The sequence below is a fragment of the Brachyistius frenatus genome, unplaced genomic scaffold (genome assembly GCF_029030835.1).
Source record: "Brachyistius frenatus isolate BFR_SWC_R1_liver_20210118 unplaced genomic scaffold, ASM2903083v1 Contig_506, whole genome shotgun sequence".
Taxonomy (NCBI): Eukaryota; Metazoa; Chordata; class Actinopteri; family Embiotocidae; genus Brachyistius; species Brachyistius frenatus.
In genome coordinates, this window is record NW_027211105.1 from 805 (window position 1) to 19,731 (window position 18,927).

General features: G+C 45.9%; 1 protein-coding gene across 1 annotated transcript; it reads left to right on the forward strand.

Moving 5' to 3' along the window:
• Positions 1 to 585: 585 nt before the first annotated feature.
• On the forward strand, positions 586 to 15,535 carry mbtd1 (mbt domain containing 1). The gene is made up of 15 exons (XM_069687924.1): positions 586 to 668; positions 753 to 867; positions 955 to 1,037; positions 1,126 to 1,243; positions 3,887 to 4,021; positions 4,120 to 4,208; positions 4,640 to 4,874; positions 6,517 to 6,572; positions 6,739 to 6,843; positions 8,910 to 9,057; positions 9,153 to 9,235; positions 9,414 to 9,648; positions 11,849 to 11,920; positions 13,523 to 13,678; positions 14,093 to 15,535. The coding sequence occupies exons 2-15, from the start codon at positions 801 to 803 to the stop codon at positions 14,209 to 14,211; spliced, it is 1,701 nt and encodes a 566-aa protein (XP_069544025.1). The 5' UTR covers positions 586 to 668; positions 753 to 800; the 3' UTR covers positions 14,212 to 15,535.
• Positions 15,536 to 18,927: the final 3,392 nt, after the last annotated feature.

The following is an 18,927-nucleotide window of genomic DNA, read 5'->3' on the forward strand; positions in this document are numbered from 1 at the left end:
GCTTCATTCACTTTATACATCATATTATTATATATTACAGCACGGTGCTTCATTCACTTTATACATCATATTATTATATATTACAGCACGGTACTTCATTCACTTTATACATCATATTATATATTACAGCACGGTGCTTCATTCACTTTATACATCATATTATTATATATTACAGCACGGTGCTTCATTCACTTTATACATCATATTATTATATATTACAGCACGGTGCTTCATTCATTCACATATTATTATATATTTATACATCATATTATTTATATATTACAGCACGGTGCTTCATTCACTTTATACATCATATTATTATATATTACAGCACGGTGCTTCATTCTTCATATTATTATATATTCACTTTATACATCATATTATTATATATTACAGCACGGTGCTTCTTCATTCACTTTATACATCATATTATTATATATTACAGCACGGTGCTTCATTCACTTTATACATCATATTATTATATATTACAGCTGCACGGTGCTTCATTCACTTTATACATCATATTATTATATATCATCAAGAACAATGGCCAGGTGTACTTCATGATGGCACTTTTTTACTCCAAAACCAAGCGCTTCTGCAGCGTGTCCTGCTCCAGGAGTTATTCCTCAAACTCTAAAAAAGCTAGCATCCTGGCAAGACTCCAGGTGAATACACACACGCCCACGATACCAGTTTATCCCAAAATTGAACTGTAGTTCCACAAATATTGATGTTTTTGATTTTATCAGGGCAAACCACCGACAAAAAAGGCAAAAGTCTTACAGAAACAGCCCCTCATGGCAAAGTTGGCAGCTTACGCCCAGTACCAAGCAAGTCAGCAGAACCAGGCCAAATCAAAAGCCGGTAGGTCATCGACAAGCTGTGAAACGGCAACGCCTTCTGCTCTGCTGAGATAAACTCCAGCTTTACTCTGTTTGTTGTCTCTGTCAGTGGTCCCTGCAGAGAGCTTCGACTGGGGGCGGTATATCTGTAGCAATAACACGGTGGGAGCTCCAGTCAGCTGCTTCAAGCATGTGAGTAAACGCTGGAGTTGAGTAGATGGTGACCGTTGGTTTGATGCTTTCATGGCTGAAAAACGTGGGTGCTTCCTCTGCGCCTCAGGCCCCCATGGGGACATGCTGGGGAGACATCGAAGAAGGAGTGAGGATAGAAGTGACCAACTCTGACACCAACCTCTCCACGAAGGTGTACTGGATAGCAGAAATCATAAAGCTAGCAGGTAAGACTTAAATGAACTAAAAGAAGAATCAACTTCAAGAGTCCTGGATGTGTCGTTTCATTTTCTGGGTGCTTTTGTTTGGAATGGTTTTTTTTTTTTTTTTAAACGATGCTGGATTTTTGGGGGACGATACCAATGTTAGAGCGTAAAGAAGTTCTGATGCGATGATACTCCGATATACGGAGCAATGAAACATGACACTGCCTCTTCTGTAAATCATTTAATACGTTTCTTGGCTTTCATAATATTTTTCAATCTCAGTGAGTTGGTGCTCAATCACTGTTCAGACTGCCGGCCCAAATACGTTTTTTTGAAAGTCTGGAAAGCAAAAAAAAAACCAGCCACTTAAAATGCAATTTTTGCAAACTGGATGCAAACTGCATTGGGAGGTTGTTTGAAATGTGATTCTAATGGGATTTCTGCGGATGCGTCTCAGTCCGGAGCTTCTGAGTTTCTTGCATCAGTTGCAGCGCGACACTCTGTGAGAACATCGTTTTCTGAGTGACAGAGTGAGCAGAATCTCTGTGAGCACCACCACAGCTATCGGAGAGAGGAGGTTGTGGTGCCGGACAGGAGGTTGTGGTGTCGGAGAGGAGGTTGTGGTGCCGGAGAGGAGGTTGTGGTGTCGGAGAGGAGGTTGTGGTGTCGGAGAGGAGGTTGTGGTGCCGGACAGGAGGTTGTGGTGCCGGACAGGAGGTTGTGGTGCCGGAGAGGAGGTTGTGGTGTCGGAGAGGAGGTTGTGGTGCCGGACAGGAGGTTGTGGTGCCGGACAGGAGGTTGTGGTGCCGGAGAGGAGGTTGTGGTGCCGGACAGGAGGTTGTGGTGCCGGACAGGAGGTTGTGGTGCCGGAGAGGAGGTTGTGGTGCCGGACAGGAGGTTGTGGTGCCGGACAGGAGGTTGTGGTGCCGGAGAGGAGGTTGTGGTGCCGGACAGGAGGTTGTGGTGCCGGACAGGAGGTTGTGGTGCCGGAGAGGAGGTTGTGGTGCCGGACAGGAGGTTGTGGTGCCGGAGAGGAGGTTGTGGTGCCGGACAGGAGGTTGTGGTGCCGGAGAGGAGGTTGTGGTGCCGGACAGGAGGTTGTGGTGCCGGACAGGAGGTTGTGGTGCCGGAGAGGAGGTTGTGGTGCCGGAGAGGAGGTTGTGGTGCCGGACAGGAGGTTGTGGTGCTGGACAGGAGGTTGTGGCGCCGGAGAGGAGGTTGTGGCGCCGGACAGGAGGTTGTGGCGCCGGAGAGGAGGTTGTGGCGCCGGAGAGGAGGTTGTGGCGCCGGAGAGGAGGTTGTGGCGCCGGAGAGGAGGTTGTGGCGCCGGACAGGAGGTTGTGGCGCCGGAGAGGAGGTTGTGGCGCCGGAGAGGAGGTTGTGGCGCCGGACCGGAGAGGAGGTTGTGGGGCCGGAGAGGAGGTTGTGGTGCCGGAGAGGAGGTTGTGGCGCCGGAGAGGAGGTTGTGGCGCCGGACAGGAGGTTGTGGCGCCGGAGAGGAGGTTGTGGCGCCGGACAGGAGGTTGTGGCGCCGGAGAGGAGGTTGTGGTGCCGGACAGGAGGTTGTGGTGCCGGAGAGGAGGTTGTGGTGTCGGACAGGAGGTTGTGGTGCCGGAGAGAACAACCAGAACAACAGGACGTGGAGAGTTGGAGAAATAAATCCGTGTTGGAAAGCCGTGTCGCACCAAATCTGTTTACCTGCCAACAACAGTTGTGACGGTTTGTCCTGAAGATCTGTTCTGAGAAACAAATCCGATGTGCCTGCAGTCCTAGTATTAGACCTCGTCATAATATTTCATCTTGTCTCAGTTCTACGGCACCCGACTGTAAAATCACATAAATAACATGGAGGTTATCTCCTTTTGAATGACAGCTGCAGATTAAATCTGTGGTCACAGCTGGCTGCTTTCAGCAAAGAGTTTTAGAAAAGGTGGAGCCCTCTTTCTCTTTTAAAGACCTGGAGGAGGTCTCTGATGCTTTTATCACTTCCAGGTTGGAGTAATGCGTTTCATTGTATGTTATAGTGGGTCAAACATTAATATGCAGCGAAGCTCCTGACTGGATCACGTCAACAGGAGCATGTTTCACCTCTTGGCATCCTCACAGCGACGACCTGATCAGTGCAGGATTCACTCTCACATTTGATCAGAAGTGTCTTTCCGCCCTGTTGCACTCTTTCACTCCTCGTCGCTCGTTGAGCTCTCTGGACCAGCAGCTTTCATGTTTTCTTTGGTATGAAACTAATTCAGGAGCACTGGTCAGTACATCCATCACTGCATGGCAGGAAGAGACTTTAGCAATCTCACATTTCCAAAATATCAACAAATATAAGCTAGAAAACAGCCCTCAGTGTAACAAACTGAATCCATGTTGTACTTCCTGTCTCCTGTTAAAGTTTACATCCGTCACACAAGTAAAGACTTGAAACATTTAATTGAGCATTTTACAAAATACCTGAAAAAAACAATACATTTTATTCATATTTAAGCATTCAAACTCAGGAGAAGCCTGTTAAATCAGATCATGTTTTTGTCTTCTCAAATAGTGACGACTAATAACCCCCTTAACCTGTTCTAATCATGAAGGCGTTAGTTATTAGATGGTAAGAACCGTGGAGATGGAGCAGGCCGGTGGTTGAGTGGTTGTCTTATCTGTCTTCTGCAGGGTTCAAGGCTCTCCTGCGGTACGAGGGCTTCGACAACGACACCAGCAAAGACTTCTGGTGTAATCTGTGTATCCCCGAGGTGCACCCGGTGGGATGGTGCGCCTCCAGCGGCAAACCCCTCGTACCTCCAAAAAGTGAGCGTCCAGCCAAACCCAGTCTGAACTGTGTTCTTGAAGCTGCTGCTGTTCTGGGATGTTTGGTGGTAAACTGCTGTTTCTCATCCTCCTCACAGGCATACAGCATAAGTACTCGAACTGGAAAGCCTTTCTCGTGAAGCGTCTCACTGGAGCTAAAACACTGCCACCTGACTTTAATACCAAGGTGAGGCACCGCGCTGAAAAATGACCCGTTAACGGAGAAGTTATCACAACAGAACGTGTGAGTTCTTTTTCATTCGAAGGAGCTGTGTGTAGGATTAGTGCCATCTGGTGGTGAGGTTGCAGATTGCAGTCACCGCTCTGCTCACCCTCCCTGTGTGTGTAGGAAACAAACGTGTTGGGTTTGTCCCTTCAGGGTTACCGTAGCAACATGCTGAGCTCCCTCTCCTTATTTGCATATGAGGGGTTCATTCTAAGCAAACAAAACACAACGATTCTTATTTCAGATGTTTATAAACTCATGAAAACATAATTCTGAATATTATATTCCGTGTCTGCCAATAAATCCTCTCCAATCCAACACTGAACTTTTTTTCTACTCCTCTGATTTGATATTTCCCCTCTCTGAATCTTGTCTCCTATTTTTCCCTGCAGGTACATGAGAACATGCAGTTCCCCTTTAAGAAGCTGATGCGGGTGGAGGTGGTGGACAAGAACTACCTGTGCCGGACACGGGTGGCGCTGGTGGAGCAGGTGATCGGAGGTCGCCTCAGACTCGTCTACGAGGAGAGCCAGGACGGGTCGGATGACTTCTGGTGCCACATGTTCAGCCCCCTCATCCATAATATCGGCTGGTCTCGGAGCATCGGCCACCGCTTCAAACGATCCGGTGCGTTCATGCAACACAACAACCCTTTCCTTTTGTGATGCATATTAGAAATCATAAGGAAAGTTAAGTCCATTCTATGTTTCAGGTCACTAAAATATTATGAACGCTGAAGGTGCAAAACATTTACATTTTCTATAATTTTACATAAATATGAGCCAAACCCTCCTCAGATCTTCAGATAACGAGAGTCCAGTGAAACAAACGATCCAATATGAAATATCTGAGTGGCAAAAGTCTGTGAACCTCCAGAACCAGCACTTCATTTGAAATCTAAACTGAAATCAGGTGTTTTTCAGTCAATGGGAGACAATCAGGTGAACAGGGATCTATCACAGTCTGAGCTCCACAACACGAGTCAGTCTACAATAACTTTGTCATTCAGGTGCAGCCACATAAATTTGATGCACCTAAAACTTTTCCCACATATTGGTGATTTCTTAAAACCTCCTTTTAAATGACTGAAAGTTCAAAGTGTCCTGCTTCATCCTCCACCGCAGGTTGAAAATAATCACAAAACTCTACCTGCACAAAGTTCAGCTGTTTTCCTGCACGTCTGGTGACCATTAGTTCCCACTTGTTGAAATTCATGCCGGGAGGGTTTGAGCTGATCACCTGCATCAGGTTTTGATCATAAAAGGCTAGTTTACAGAATATAAATAGACTTGTGCTATTTGATTTATATAATTGATTACTTTAGTTTTTTTCTGCTGATAGATCACCTGAAATCCTATAAACTTTAAAACTTTGAATGCAGTACTTTAACTGTGAATTAGTTTCCCTGCAAATTATTAGATGAGTGTCTTCTGCTCTGAAACTATCAGATGATGCTCTGACTGTTTCAGATTACATTTTATTAACGCACAGAAAAATAATGTTATAAACAGCTGACCTGTTGTTTTTGTTTTTTAACAAAGATTATACATGTATAGCTCTAATATTTCTTTTCCATTAAGTTGGGGGATTTATGAAGATTTTTTTTAATTTTTTTTAATCAAAGCAGCAGAGACCAGCTTTTAGTCCTTAATATGGTTAAAAATCTAAATGTTGGGTCACACATTTCCCACACTGAGTCAGCAGCAGTCCAGCAGTCTGATCACTCTCACAGGGAAACCGTTAACAGAAAGTGATGGTGGATCCGTTTTACAACGGTCCTGGAGGTCCGTTCAGAGCAGCGGAAATACTGGAAAATGCACCTTTTAAGTTAATCAGAAATTTTACAGAACTGAATTGGTTGTGATAATTGAACATTAAATGATCTGCGATCTTCAATGGTTTACCTCCCATTCTCTCACACACACACACACACACACACACACACACACACACACACACACACACACACACACACACACACACACACACACACACACACACACACACACACACACACACACACACACACACACACACACACCAGTAGTGACTGTAGGGTTTACAATAGGGTTTGATATCTTTCCTAATGATACTACGGGTGTTGAACCACCAACCTTACGATTAGGTTCTTCTACTCTTAATGACTCATTTATTTCTTTACTTGGTCAGTCAATGTAAGCTGAAGTCCAGCTCCTTTTTGTATTTGTGTATGTGTATATTCTGCTGTATTAACTTCACCTCCAGCCTGACAAGTCATTTTAATTTCCAGATATTACAAAGAAAACTGAAGGTCAGGCTGATGCTCCTGCACCACTCTTCCAGAAGGTAATGCACAATAACAGTGTTGTTCACTTTGTGGAGTTAATACTGATTGAATTGAAAACAAATGTCACGTTGTTGAAACACGCATTGATATGGAAGTGATTCGAATGAGATGTTTTATTAATCCTTGATTTGCCGGGGTTCTTTCTGACTGCGTTTTGTGTTCCAGGTGAGAGATGTGGACCAGAGTGGGGATTGGTTCAGAGATGGGATGAAGATAGAAGCCATTGACCCCCTCAACCTCTCAGCTATATGTGTAGCCACTGTAAGAAAGGTGAGTGAGTTTCCTGCCCTGACAATCTAAGTGCCATGAAATAACCTCTGTTGTGATTTGGTGCTATATAAATAAAATTTAAAATTGAAATTGACAACCAGTCAGGTGACAGTTTACATCCATACCAGCCTCCCTGAAGACGGTGGGAGAGGAAACTACACGGCATCGGGGAGGAAATTCTGCCACTCTAGAAGTTCAGTTAAAATTTATTTATATAGCACCAAATTACAACATAGGTTATTTCATGGCACTTAACACATTAAAGTCCTTACAGCAGAACTTTACAACATTATAAAGAGAAACCCAACAATTCAACAATTCCCACATAAGCTAGGAGGGAAAACCTCCTCTTTAAAGGAGAAAAACCTCCAACAGAGGGAAGAAAAACTCCCTTTAACAGGAAGAAACCTCAGACAGAACCAGGGTCAGAGGTGGAGAACATCTGCTAACAGAACCAGGATCGGAGGTGGGCGGAGCCTCTGTTAACAGAACCAGGATCAGAGGTGGGCGGAGCCTCTGTTAACAGAACCGGGATCAGAGGTGGGCGGAGCATCTGTTAACAGAACCGGGATCACAGGTGGGCAGAGCATCTGCTAATAGAACTGGGATCAGAGGTGGGCGGAGCCTCTGTTAACAGAACTGGGCTCAGAGGTGGGCGGAGCCTCTGTTAACAACCGGGCTCAGAGGTGGGCGGAGCATCTGTTAACAACCGGGCTCAGAGGTGGGCGGAGCATCTGTTAATAACCGGGCTCAGAGGTGGGCGGAGCATCTGTTAACAACCGGGCTCAGAGGTGGGCGGAGCCTCTGTTAACAGAACCGGGATCAGAGGTGGGCGGAGCATCTATTAACAGAACCGGGATCAGAGGTGGGCGGAGCATCTGCCTCGACCGGTTGTGGTGAGAGGAGAGCAGAGAGAGAAAAGGACAGCAGAGAGATACGAGACATGAGAGACATGAACAGAGTCTATCTGATGATTCTGTAAACAAATTAAAGGAAGTGATTCCATTATTATTTACTTCAATGTCAACACAATGTAGGTCCACTACCTCCAGTTAACTCCGTCACAGGTCGATCATCTTGTTGATGGTGCTGCAGCCTCACTGCATGTGGCACTCGACAGTTTTGTCCCTCTGAAGAAGAAATGAATGAATCCGAGGAGGAAAGCGCGGAAGAGGAATTTCACTTATTCTGGAGTTAGTCAAATACCATAAAAAGTCCTTCATGATACCAAAACTGTATATTGTTTGTCCTTAATAGAGAAAAACAAGAACAAGTGCTGTCGTCAGTGACAGAATCAGAGCTCTGTTGAGCCACATGTTCTTTTAACTCTGAGAAGTGATGACTTCATGAACTTCTCTAACAGAAGTGTAACCACTTGGAAAAAACTTTATGAAATCCTTTCCCACAGCTGTCAAAGTTGTATCATCAAGTCCAGTATCTTGAGAACGGAGCAGCCCGATGTGTCCTGTAAAATCTTAACGTTAAGGACTAAGAGCTGTAAACTGTGTGCAGCTAAGAAGTACATAATGAGTTTTACAGAAGTGAATAGCACCGTGCTTTTCATTTTCCTTATTGATTACATTGCATCTACTAGTTATTGTCTCTGCCTCCTGCTCATTACTGTGAGCTGTCACTGTGTCCTGACAGTCATTATGACGGATGGAGGTAGTCACACACTGACAAGAGAAAATTAAGAAAAAACATTGTTTTTAAATATTATTTTCTGCAAAATAGTGAAATTACAATTAGGCAGATTAAAGAATTATTCTGAAATTTTCTTTTAGATGTAGAATTTTGATATTCTGGGAAATATATCACCATCTCCCACCAGTAGGTTGAGATCGACCAATAGAGTGGGCGGAGCTCTGAGGAGGCTGGGACCCCTGACTGAGACCATATTATTAGGAAGCACTGTACAAATGTTCATCTCTCTGCAGATAATACCGCACTGTGTATTGTTACACGCTGTGTGTATTGTTACACGCTGTGTGTATCTCTACAGCCAGATGAAACCAGTGGTTTGTGAATCCTTGTTCCCGACTGACTCCAGCGGTTCTTGTCTGCAGGTGTTGGCAGACGGGTACCTCATGATCGGGATCGATGGCTCGGAGGCCGTGGACGGATCAGACTGGTTCTGCTACCACGGCACCTCCCCCTCCATCTTCCCTGTCGGCTTCTGTGAAATCAACAACATTGAACTCACGGCCCCTCGAGGTACCCTTTCAACGAGCCCTTCAGAGATGTAAAATGAGAATCCCAGAGTTGTTGGTTGGTTGTGTCCCGGTCTGACCTCTGACCTTGTTTCTCAGGGTACACTAAACTACCATTGAAATGGTTCGACTACCTCAGAGAAACGGGTTCAATAGCTGCTCCTGTCAGGCTCTTTAACAAGGTACGTTTTCATTCACGTTTCCTCAACTCCATGTGTGTTTGAACTGTTTACCAGTCTGAGTGTTGATGTCTTCTGGTATTTTTTATTTTGAATAACTGGAAATGTTCCCTCAGTATTTTGTTCCTTTGTAAATGATTAAAATTCCTTTGTTTCCCCTCACCGTGCCGTACCCCACCAGGAGGTTCCCAATCATGGTTTCCGTCAGGGCATGAAGCTGGAGGCTGTGGATTTGATGGAGCCGCGGCTGGTGTGTGTTGCCACGGTGACGAGGATTGTGCACCGGCTACTGAGGATCCACTTCGACGGCTGGGAGGACGAGTACGACCAGTGGGTGGACTGTCAGTCACCTGACCTCTACCCGGTGGGCTGGTGTCAGCTGACGGGCTACCAGCTGCAACCGCCGGCCTCACAGAGTAAGAACACGCTGCACTTCATCCTCCTTCCTCCGCTGCTCCGACGCCCAGATGTCAGCTCAGCACACAACACGCGCCATCATTTGAATGTCATTAAGACCCCCTGGTATGTTTGCCTGCTTGGTGTGAAAGCTGTCAGTCAAACGTTGTCAAACGTTGTCTGCATCCTCCAGAGCAGTTTGTGGTGTGAAAGCAGAAGAACCAAACACAGGACTTTATGATTGACAGATATCAGATTCAAGCATGATTTTAAGAGCTGACCTGCCATAACAAGCATCTATTGAGGAAGTAGATGTATCAGGAGACTGCATACATTCATTGTAGCCATAGTAACAAGGGTGTGATGGTATGTAAACTTCCTTTACTGGCCTTGCTTCAGTCAGAACCTGTGACCTCACACTGGTCCAACAACCGGCTCAGCCTGGTTTAAACACCAAGCAGCTGGTTGCTGTTGTCATGAACAACTCCAACAGAGCTTTGTCAAAGTGGATGATTATTAACACTCCTCAGGTTTGACAAAAGAGAGAAAAGCAGCCCTGCTGGCTTTAATGGGAAAGTTCATTATGAATATGTAGCACTTGTAGTAATTTGTTGTAATGGATGTTTTTTATTTAGTTTGTTGTGTACTGGAGAGTAAAACAGCTGAGAGTCTTTTCCTCTTCACAGCGTCGGACTGCTTTCGCTGTTTCAGTAACAATTATGGACAATTAAACTGGAATGTTTCATCATTTTTAAATGTAGTAAAATACTGAACCAAACCGAGTTACACGGTAACCATGATAACATGCGTGTGCACCAACATGTGAGTGTGATCACAGTCCAGATACGTGATGACCACAGTTAATTGTACTTACAGCAGTTTACAGCGTCTCGATGAACCGGAGCAAAACTAAAAGGTCCCGGGGTAAGAAGGGAACGTTTCACAGCTCTGGTTTGGAGTCATGGTTCATCACATTTTCGGTACATCAGAAAAAATTAATTAACACTTTTCTAAAGTATTTTAAAAAGGTCACGCTCAAAATGTGTATTTGGCCAGAGATCTTACTTTTAACCTTTTTAAGGCTGCAAACATAGTGAGCGTTTTATTCAAGTATGAAGCACTGCTGTCTTTCTCTCTCTCTTTTGTCAACACTGATGACATCTGGTTTGAAAAAACTTCACTGACATCGTAAGCAGACCAAAGTGAGCAGCTGCTCGCTGTGAAAACATCACAGCTTTAGTGTCATATTTGACACTTTTCTTGTGTTTAATTTGAAGCTCCTCTGACTCTGCTGCTGCTGCCAGAGCTGAAACCAGAAAGCAGTCACGTGACTTTTGTTTACCTTCGTTCAGAGCGAGACGCAGAGAGAAACACTTCACCTATTAAAATCGCTGACGCAGCCGTCATTAGTTTTCTGATATAACAGCACAGTGAACATGTGATCACATGTTCTCTCATACAACTGACAGTTTGTTGGCTGTGAAATAGTCCGATGAATGATGACACTGATGAACAGGCGTTAAAGGATCAACGGTTGTTTCAGCGGAGGAGCCGGAGGTGATGGTCCCGTAATAAATCCCTCCTGATCAACAGCTTCTCAAACATCATGGCAGCGGCAGCTCGCTCCCTCATTGTTCTGTCAGGTTTGATTTCAGGCATTAGAGACCGTAGACGGATGACAGCCAGCAGCATCACAGATTTCAAAATTACTACGGTGAAATAACACATGAATAAAATATCTGTATTTTACATTTGAACCCTAATACCATGATAGATTCTTATTGCCATATTTAATAGGATGCATCATTTTATTTTTGTCTTTTCTCAGTGTTGTTTGACTATTTTTACATACCGTCTTAAAACTTTTGACTTTTGTAGCATTGTTTTAATTCCTGTACCCCCAGCTAATGTTCTTTATATATTCTAGTTGTAAGTAAGGATTCATCTGTCTGATAAGTCAGCTTAAGGTATCTCCTGATTAAAAAATATTTGTGAATTCAAAGTGCTTATATGTCATCGTGTGAAACTCACGGGAAGGTTTTTATGTGCACGAACACAACGGCAGACACTGAATGTAATTGACAGAAGAAACAATTACATTTTCTAATTCTATCTAACGTCTTTCTAGATGTTGGATAGGTTGTGTCACTTCTCATAACTGAGGTATCAACGTTGGTGCTGATAATAACGCTCATATCTGGCCTTGTTCCTGTTTTCCAGGTACCAGAGAAATGCCCCAGTCGGTGCCCAAGCAGAAGAAAAAGGCTCAACAGTACAAAGGCCAAAAGAAAAGTGAGTCATTGCTCCTTCACTGTCAGTTTGTTTCTCCTTCCCTCCATCATATCCTCTTCCTCTTCCTCTTCCTGTCACTGGCTACACTGTGGTGGAAGCAGTGCTGATCTCTGATTGGTCGCCTGCGTGGTGTGTGCGGTCCTTCTCAGGTTGTGTAAAGCTGGAGGTGTGTTCTCCGTCTGTGGGACAGTTTCTCCGTCTGTGGGACAGTTTCTCCGTCTGTGGGACAGTTTCTCCGTCTCGGTCAGAGAAGTGTTTGAGCTCCGGGTTGGAGAGCAGAAGTTCTGCGTCACTCCTTCAACTCAGTGCTGAATGTTTTCACTAGTTTATGCATGAATGGAAGTCAGAGGTCACAAATATTAAAATAAAATCATCAAATCAAATTTAAATGTTGTTTATCATAAATGTGCACATGAATCCAAAATCCAGTTCCCAAATGCAGTTTATATTTCTGTAGTTACTCCATAAATTAATACCTTTCAGTGTTCTCTAAGCATAATAATAATAATAATAATAATAATTGTATGTGAAATGGAGCTTTTATAGTCAAGTTGTCATGCAATGTGCAGAGATTTCACATTGTCTGCTGATAGTTTTAAAATCTAATTATATGCTGACAATCTAATCGTCAGTTTCATGATGTCTGATTTTAATGGACTTCAGAAGAAGCCTTTAATAACTTTATATCTAAATATGCGTCTTCTGCTTTTTTTGGTGAAAATCAAATTGCAAAGTTGACTTTTTCTCTTGAAAATGATTCATGTCTTGATTTCATTTTTGTTTTTATGAGCATGAAAATTGTAACGGGAGGTTTCCTCAATGCGTCTTGTGAAATCTGTCGCTGTCAATCATAATGATGTTGACCATAATGGAAATAATTGACTAAAAGACATTTTAATTTCATTTGGAATAGCTAAAGTCAAGATATGATTCAGAAGTTTGATTTACACTTAGTTTTTTACGTTTGGGGGCTACACGTTGTTTTCTTTTAAAGAAAATTAAAAATCAGTTTCTAATTTTAAATCACTTCTGTCACAGCACTGAAAAAAAGTTTTTTTTGTGAAAAATAATAAATATACAGTGAACCCTGGTTTTTCGCGGGGGTTACGTTCCAAATAGAAACCGTGATAGGTGAAATCCGTGAAGTAGTAACCTTTATTTTACAATTGAAATAGATAGAACTGGACATTAAAGATATCTACGTTACATATAGTCGTAATGTGATTTCAATGCACGATGCAAATCCGTGAAGCAGCGAGACCGTGAAAGGTGAACCGCGTTATAGCGAGGGTTCACTGTACATATATATAAAAAAAATGAAAACGTGAAAAGGATTGCATTTAAATATTTGCAGCCACGACGTGCGAACAGTGGATAGTTTCTGCTGTCGGTCTGAGAGCAGCTGACCAGCGACTCATTCAGATCAGTACGAGTGACGGCGGTGTGGGATAAATGAAAAGTTTCATCCTGAGCTCTCACCTTTTTAACTTTCCTCTCTGAAACGTGCTCTGACCTCTGACCTCTGACCTCACGCTGCAGCTGAACTGACCTCTGTGTGTAATGAGCCCCCGGTAGCTTACCCGAGTCTGGCTTGGTGTTTAGAGAGGAAGATTCCGGTTGGTCGACGGCCCTTCAGTCAGGCAGGCAGGAGGAGGAGCAGCTTCTCAGGGGACGAAGAGCAGAGTCCGCCTCCTTACCCTGCCCAGGGGCCCGCTCGGCCCCGCCCCCGAACCCACCTCCACCAAACCCACAAATCAGGTAACGTGTCACACTAAAGTCTAGACGCTCGCCGGCGGTCCTCCGGGTCTCACCGGGCCTCGCGGTGGAGCGGCGAGCTGCTGATGCTGCATGCTGTTAAATCAACCTTTGTTTGTACATGTTCATCATCATCCTTCTCAAACCAGCATATTTCCTCATGTCAGCGACGGTCGAGACTGTTACTGATCATTTAATCCACAGGGATCAGCGTTTGGGCATTTCTAGAGTTTTGCGTCCACGTTGCAGCATGTTTGGGTCATTGGTCTTTTTTTTAAAGTGTCTCTGTGATGCTCGTCGTGCATGTGGAGTTAACATGAACACCTGGAACAGACTGAACACTTCCTCAGAGGGCATGAACACAGGTAGCTCACCTGCTGCTGTCTGTCTCTTATGTTTCTCTGTCGCCGCCTGTAGAGTCTCTCCTGAGGATGAAGGAGGAGGCGGCTGAGGTGGACGAGTTCACCTTCTCACGCGGCACCTCGGACCAAGAGAGCAACGGCTCGGGCAGCTACTACATCAAACAGGAGCCCTGAGGTCCGGAGGGAGCAGGAGGGAGCAGGAGGGAGCAGGAGGAGCCGGGACCAGGCACACCTCTGGAAAACCCTGGGAGAGTCAAACTAGCAGGCCGCCTGTGGAGTCAGCACAAGAAACCATGACGACGACGAGGGGGGGAGGAAGAGGAGGAGGGGGGGGGGTCCTGCTTCTGAAACATCCTGAAGGGAACATCCCTCTTTTAACCTTGTATCTGTGTGTGCACATAATCACTCGGTCAGCCGTGTGCCGGAGGGCTTGGACGGCACCGGTCGGTCTGGGTCGCGTGTTCGGGCATTCTCTCTTCGTACCACCTTCGGCTTCCGCTCTTCTCCCGTCTGATCCGTCCAACCGAGACCAGACGTAGTTGGATGGATTAAAAACACATCGACCCTTTTTTCCATTTAAAAAAACAACAAAAAAGGAGGATCCTGCAAGTCAACATCAGCCCGTCCTGCCTCTGCCTCGATCCGACCGCACATAGAGACCTGTAGAAACTGTGAGAACCTTTTATTGAGCCAGGTCAATAGTTTTCTGTTGTTTGGGTTTGTTTTCAGGTCAGAGAGTCAGCCACTGAACGGCCTGAGGATGGCGACAAGATGAGTGGAGTTGTGTATATTTTGATTATTTTCTTCTGAAAAATATTGCCAGGTGGACTTTTACTTTGTTAATAGTACTTGAAGATTTCTTTTTTATTTTTTTTATTTTTTTTTTTTATAATAATTTTGGGGTCAATTTTGTCTTAATGTGCTTTTTGCATTTACATTTTTTGGTGGCTGTGTCAGAAATGTAATGTGCATTGTTTCATAAAGTGATTATATTCATATTATGTGGAGACCTGTTCAAATAGAACTATGGAGTATAGATATTAAGAGTTGTGATTTGAAGACAGATCTGAGTACAGTGCATACTGATGTTGTTTTGGTTTTTTTTGGAGTTTGTTTCTGATGATAGAAGATTTCCACAGCTGCATTCATTCCTGAATCAATCATTATGGAACCAGAAGTGGATTATATCTCAGCAGTGTCATCTCATTCACCAAAATAATGAGCTGGTGTGTGCGGTGACGTTTTCAGTGCTTGGTTTTGTCCCACCAACACATCTGATGTCACACACAGACTTCAGAAGCTCAACCAGTCTTTAGCATTTTAAAATGATTTATCAGTTATTATAATTGTTGTTGAGAGTTGGAATGAATCGTTTAACCTGCTAATTGTTAAATTTTCACATTAATGCTGCACCCAGACCTTTTTAAAACATGTTTTAGATTTACAGTTTCTGTTTTGTGTCTCTGGAGCAGCTTTAAAAAGAAACACATTCCTCTGAGCTTTTGTTGTGCCGTCAGTTTATCTTAATGTTCGTCAGCGACATCAAGAGTCTGCCGAGGGAATGTTTGATTTTTGCCACAAATATTTCTAAGTTCACATTCTGAGCTTTACAGCTCCCAAAAAACGGGCCTTTTTTTCCTGAACACTTCCTTCACGGTCCAGCAGGTGGCGCTGCTCGCAGGTTACTGCAGATGAAATTAGCCAGGACAAACTTAATTCACACAGCACATATCTCATGAGGTGTCAGTGTCGGGCTGCTTTGATGGTTCGTGTGGAGCTCTGGGGACGGATCCCATAATACCAGCTGGTGACGTCCAGGAGAAACCCGAGAAATAAGAAACACTTTATCGTTGTGAAGATTTCAGGGTCGTCGCGCTGATGTTGAACAGGAATGATGAAGCTGTGGAGATGAAAAGCTTTCCATTGAAAACAAAAACAATTACTTTTACAGAAATATTAGATGAAACAAATAGTATAACTGCAGGTGAGCAGCAGGTTGCTTGTGTGGAGGAGAAACCTTACTGTTATGATCGGGTACACTCTGACGTCTCGTCCCAACGAGGGCTCTGACGTCTCAACGTGGGCTCTGACGTCCCAACGAGGGCTCTGACGTCTCAACGTGGGCTCTGACGTCTCGTCCCAACGAGGGCTCTGATGTCTCAACGTGGGCTCTGATGTCTCAACGTGGGCTCTGACGTGTCGTCCCAATGAGGGCTCTGACGTGTCGTCCCAACGAGGGCTCTGACGTGTCGTCCCAACGAGGGCTCTGACGTGTCGTCCCAACGAGGGCTCTGACGTGTCGTCCCAACGTGGGCTCTGACGTGTCGTCCCAACGTGGGCTCTGACGTGTCGTCCCAACGAGGGCTCTGACGTGTCGTCCCAACGAGGGCTCTGACCAACGAGGGCTCTGACGTGTCGTCCCAACGTGGGCTCTGACGTGTCGTCCCAACGTGGGCTCTGACGTGTCGTCCCAACGTGGGACCTGACGTGTCGTCCCAACGCGGGCTCTGACGTGTCGTCCCAACGTGGGACCTGACGTGTCGTCCCAACGTGGGCTCTGACGTGTCGTCCCAACGTGGGCTCTGACGTGTCGTCCCAACGAGGGCTCTGACGTGTCGTCCCAACGTGGGCTCTGACGTGTCGTCCCAACGAGGGCTCTGACGTGTCGTCCCAACGAGGGCTCTGACCAACGAGGGCTCTGACGTGTCGTCCCAACGTGGGCTCTGACGTGTCGTCCCAACGTGGGCTCTGACGTGTCGTCCCAACGTGGGACCTGACGTGTCGTCCCAACGCGGGCTCTGACGTGTCGTCCCAACGTGGGACCTGACGTGTCGTCCCAACGTGGGCTCTGACGTGTCGTCCCAACGTGGGCTCTGACGTGTCGTCCCAACGTGGGACCTGACGTGTCGTCCCAACGTGGGCTCTGACGTGTCGTCCCAACGAGGGCTCTGACGTGTCGTCCCAACGTGGGCTCTGACGTGTCGTCCCAACGTGGGCTCTGACGTGTCGTCCCAACGCGGGCTCTGACGTGTCGTCCCAACGCGGGCTCTGACGTGTCGTCCCAACGTGGGAACCTGACGTGTCGTCCCAACGCGGGACCTGACGTGTCGTCCCAACGCGGGACCTGACGTGTCGTCCCAACGCGGGCTCTGACGTGTCGTCCCAACGCGGGCTCTGACGTGTCGTCCCAACGTGGGCTCTGACGTGTCGTCCCAACGCGGGACCTGACGTGTCGTCCCAACGTGGGCTCTGACGTGTCGTCCCAACGCGGGACCTGACGTGTCGTCCCAACGCGGGACCTGACGTGTCGTCCCAACGCGGGCTCTGACGTGTCGTCCCAACGAGGGCTCTGACGTGTCGTCCCAACGTGGGACCTGACGTGTCGTCCCAACGTGGGAACCTGACGTGTCGTCCCAACGCGGGACCTGACGTGTCGTCCCAACGCGGGACCTGACGTGTCGTCCCAACGCGGGCTCTGACGTGTCGTCCCAACGCGGGCTCTGACGTGTCGTCCCAACGTGGGCTCTGACGTGTCGTCCCAACGCGGGACCTGACGTGTCGTCCCAACGTGGGCTCTGACGTGTCGTCCCAACGCGGGACCTGACGTGTCGTCCCAACGCGGGACCTGACGTGTCGTCCCAACGCGGGCTCTGACGTGTCGTCCCAACGAGGGCTCTGACGTGTCGTCCCAACGTGGGACCTGACGTGTCGTCCCAACGTGGGCTCTGACGTGTCGTCCCAACGTGGGCTCTGACGTGTCGTCCCAACGTGGGACCTGACGTGTCGTCCCAACGCGGGACCTGACGTGTCGTCCCAACGCGGGACCTGACGTGTCGTCCCAACGTGGGACCTGACGTGTCGTCCCAACGTGGGCTCTGACCTTCACACGCTGGACGGCGTTGCTGTCGGGGGGGAAACGTCGGTTTGACCGCATGCGTCATCCAAACCGTGCGTGTTGTTGCGATGGTGCGGACCATCTGTCGTGTTGTCGGACTGCAGCAGTGAATTCACACGCAGATGTTTGTGATGGTTCGGACCGTGTGTGCTGTATTTATACCCAGAGGAAGAGGAACACTCAACAGTTCCACCTGGAACTCTTTATTGCTACGGAGTCCTCGGCGTGCCACCAGAACACTTTACACTCATTCACTGCTCACTTATAATCCATTCGTGGGGTTTTTGTGAATGCATTAAAAAAAACAATAGAAAAAAGATATAATAAAGTCAAATTTAAATTTATTTACTTTCTTAAACATTAGACACACAATGTTAGAATAAGGAGATTCGATTCAAAGGTTTAAAAAAATAAAATAATTTCAGTTAATCAACGTAGATTTTGTATTTATAAATCAAGTAATGGAATATGATTTAAGATCTGTACACGTGGCACACTTTGGACTCCGTACATCAGCATTTGTAGCATCACACTTTGAGAAAACAATCTCATCATCAAGCAGTTTTGTTGTCCAAAAACAAAATGTCAAATATTTTATTTAGGGAATATGCAAAATATGTGTTTGGGGTTATTTTTTAAATTTTTGTTCTTATTTTTTTGTGCTTAGGTTGTTCTCATGTCAGAGCCATATGTATGCAAGCTAGTTTATGATTCACCTGAGCCACAGAATGACAGGTTTGCTGTTAATAATGAAACCTAAACAATGCACTGCTTTTCCTATAGTCTCTGAGGGCAGCATTCACATAAGACAACAGGATCTCAAAGTGGCATAAATGCATATATTCTATATATATATCTATATTCTTCATGGCTATGATGGGATGGAGTAACAAATCCTCATTAGTCAGAAGTGGAAAAGACAAGACTCCTTCTGTCATTCTTCTTAGAGCTAGATTTTTGCAGCTGTTCTCTACTACCTCCTGATGCTAGCCACG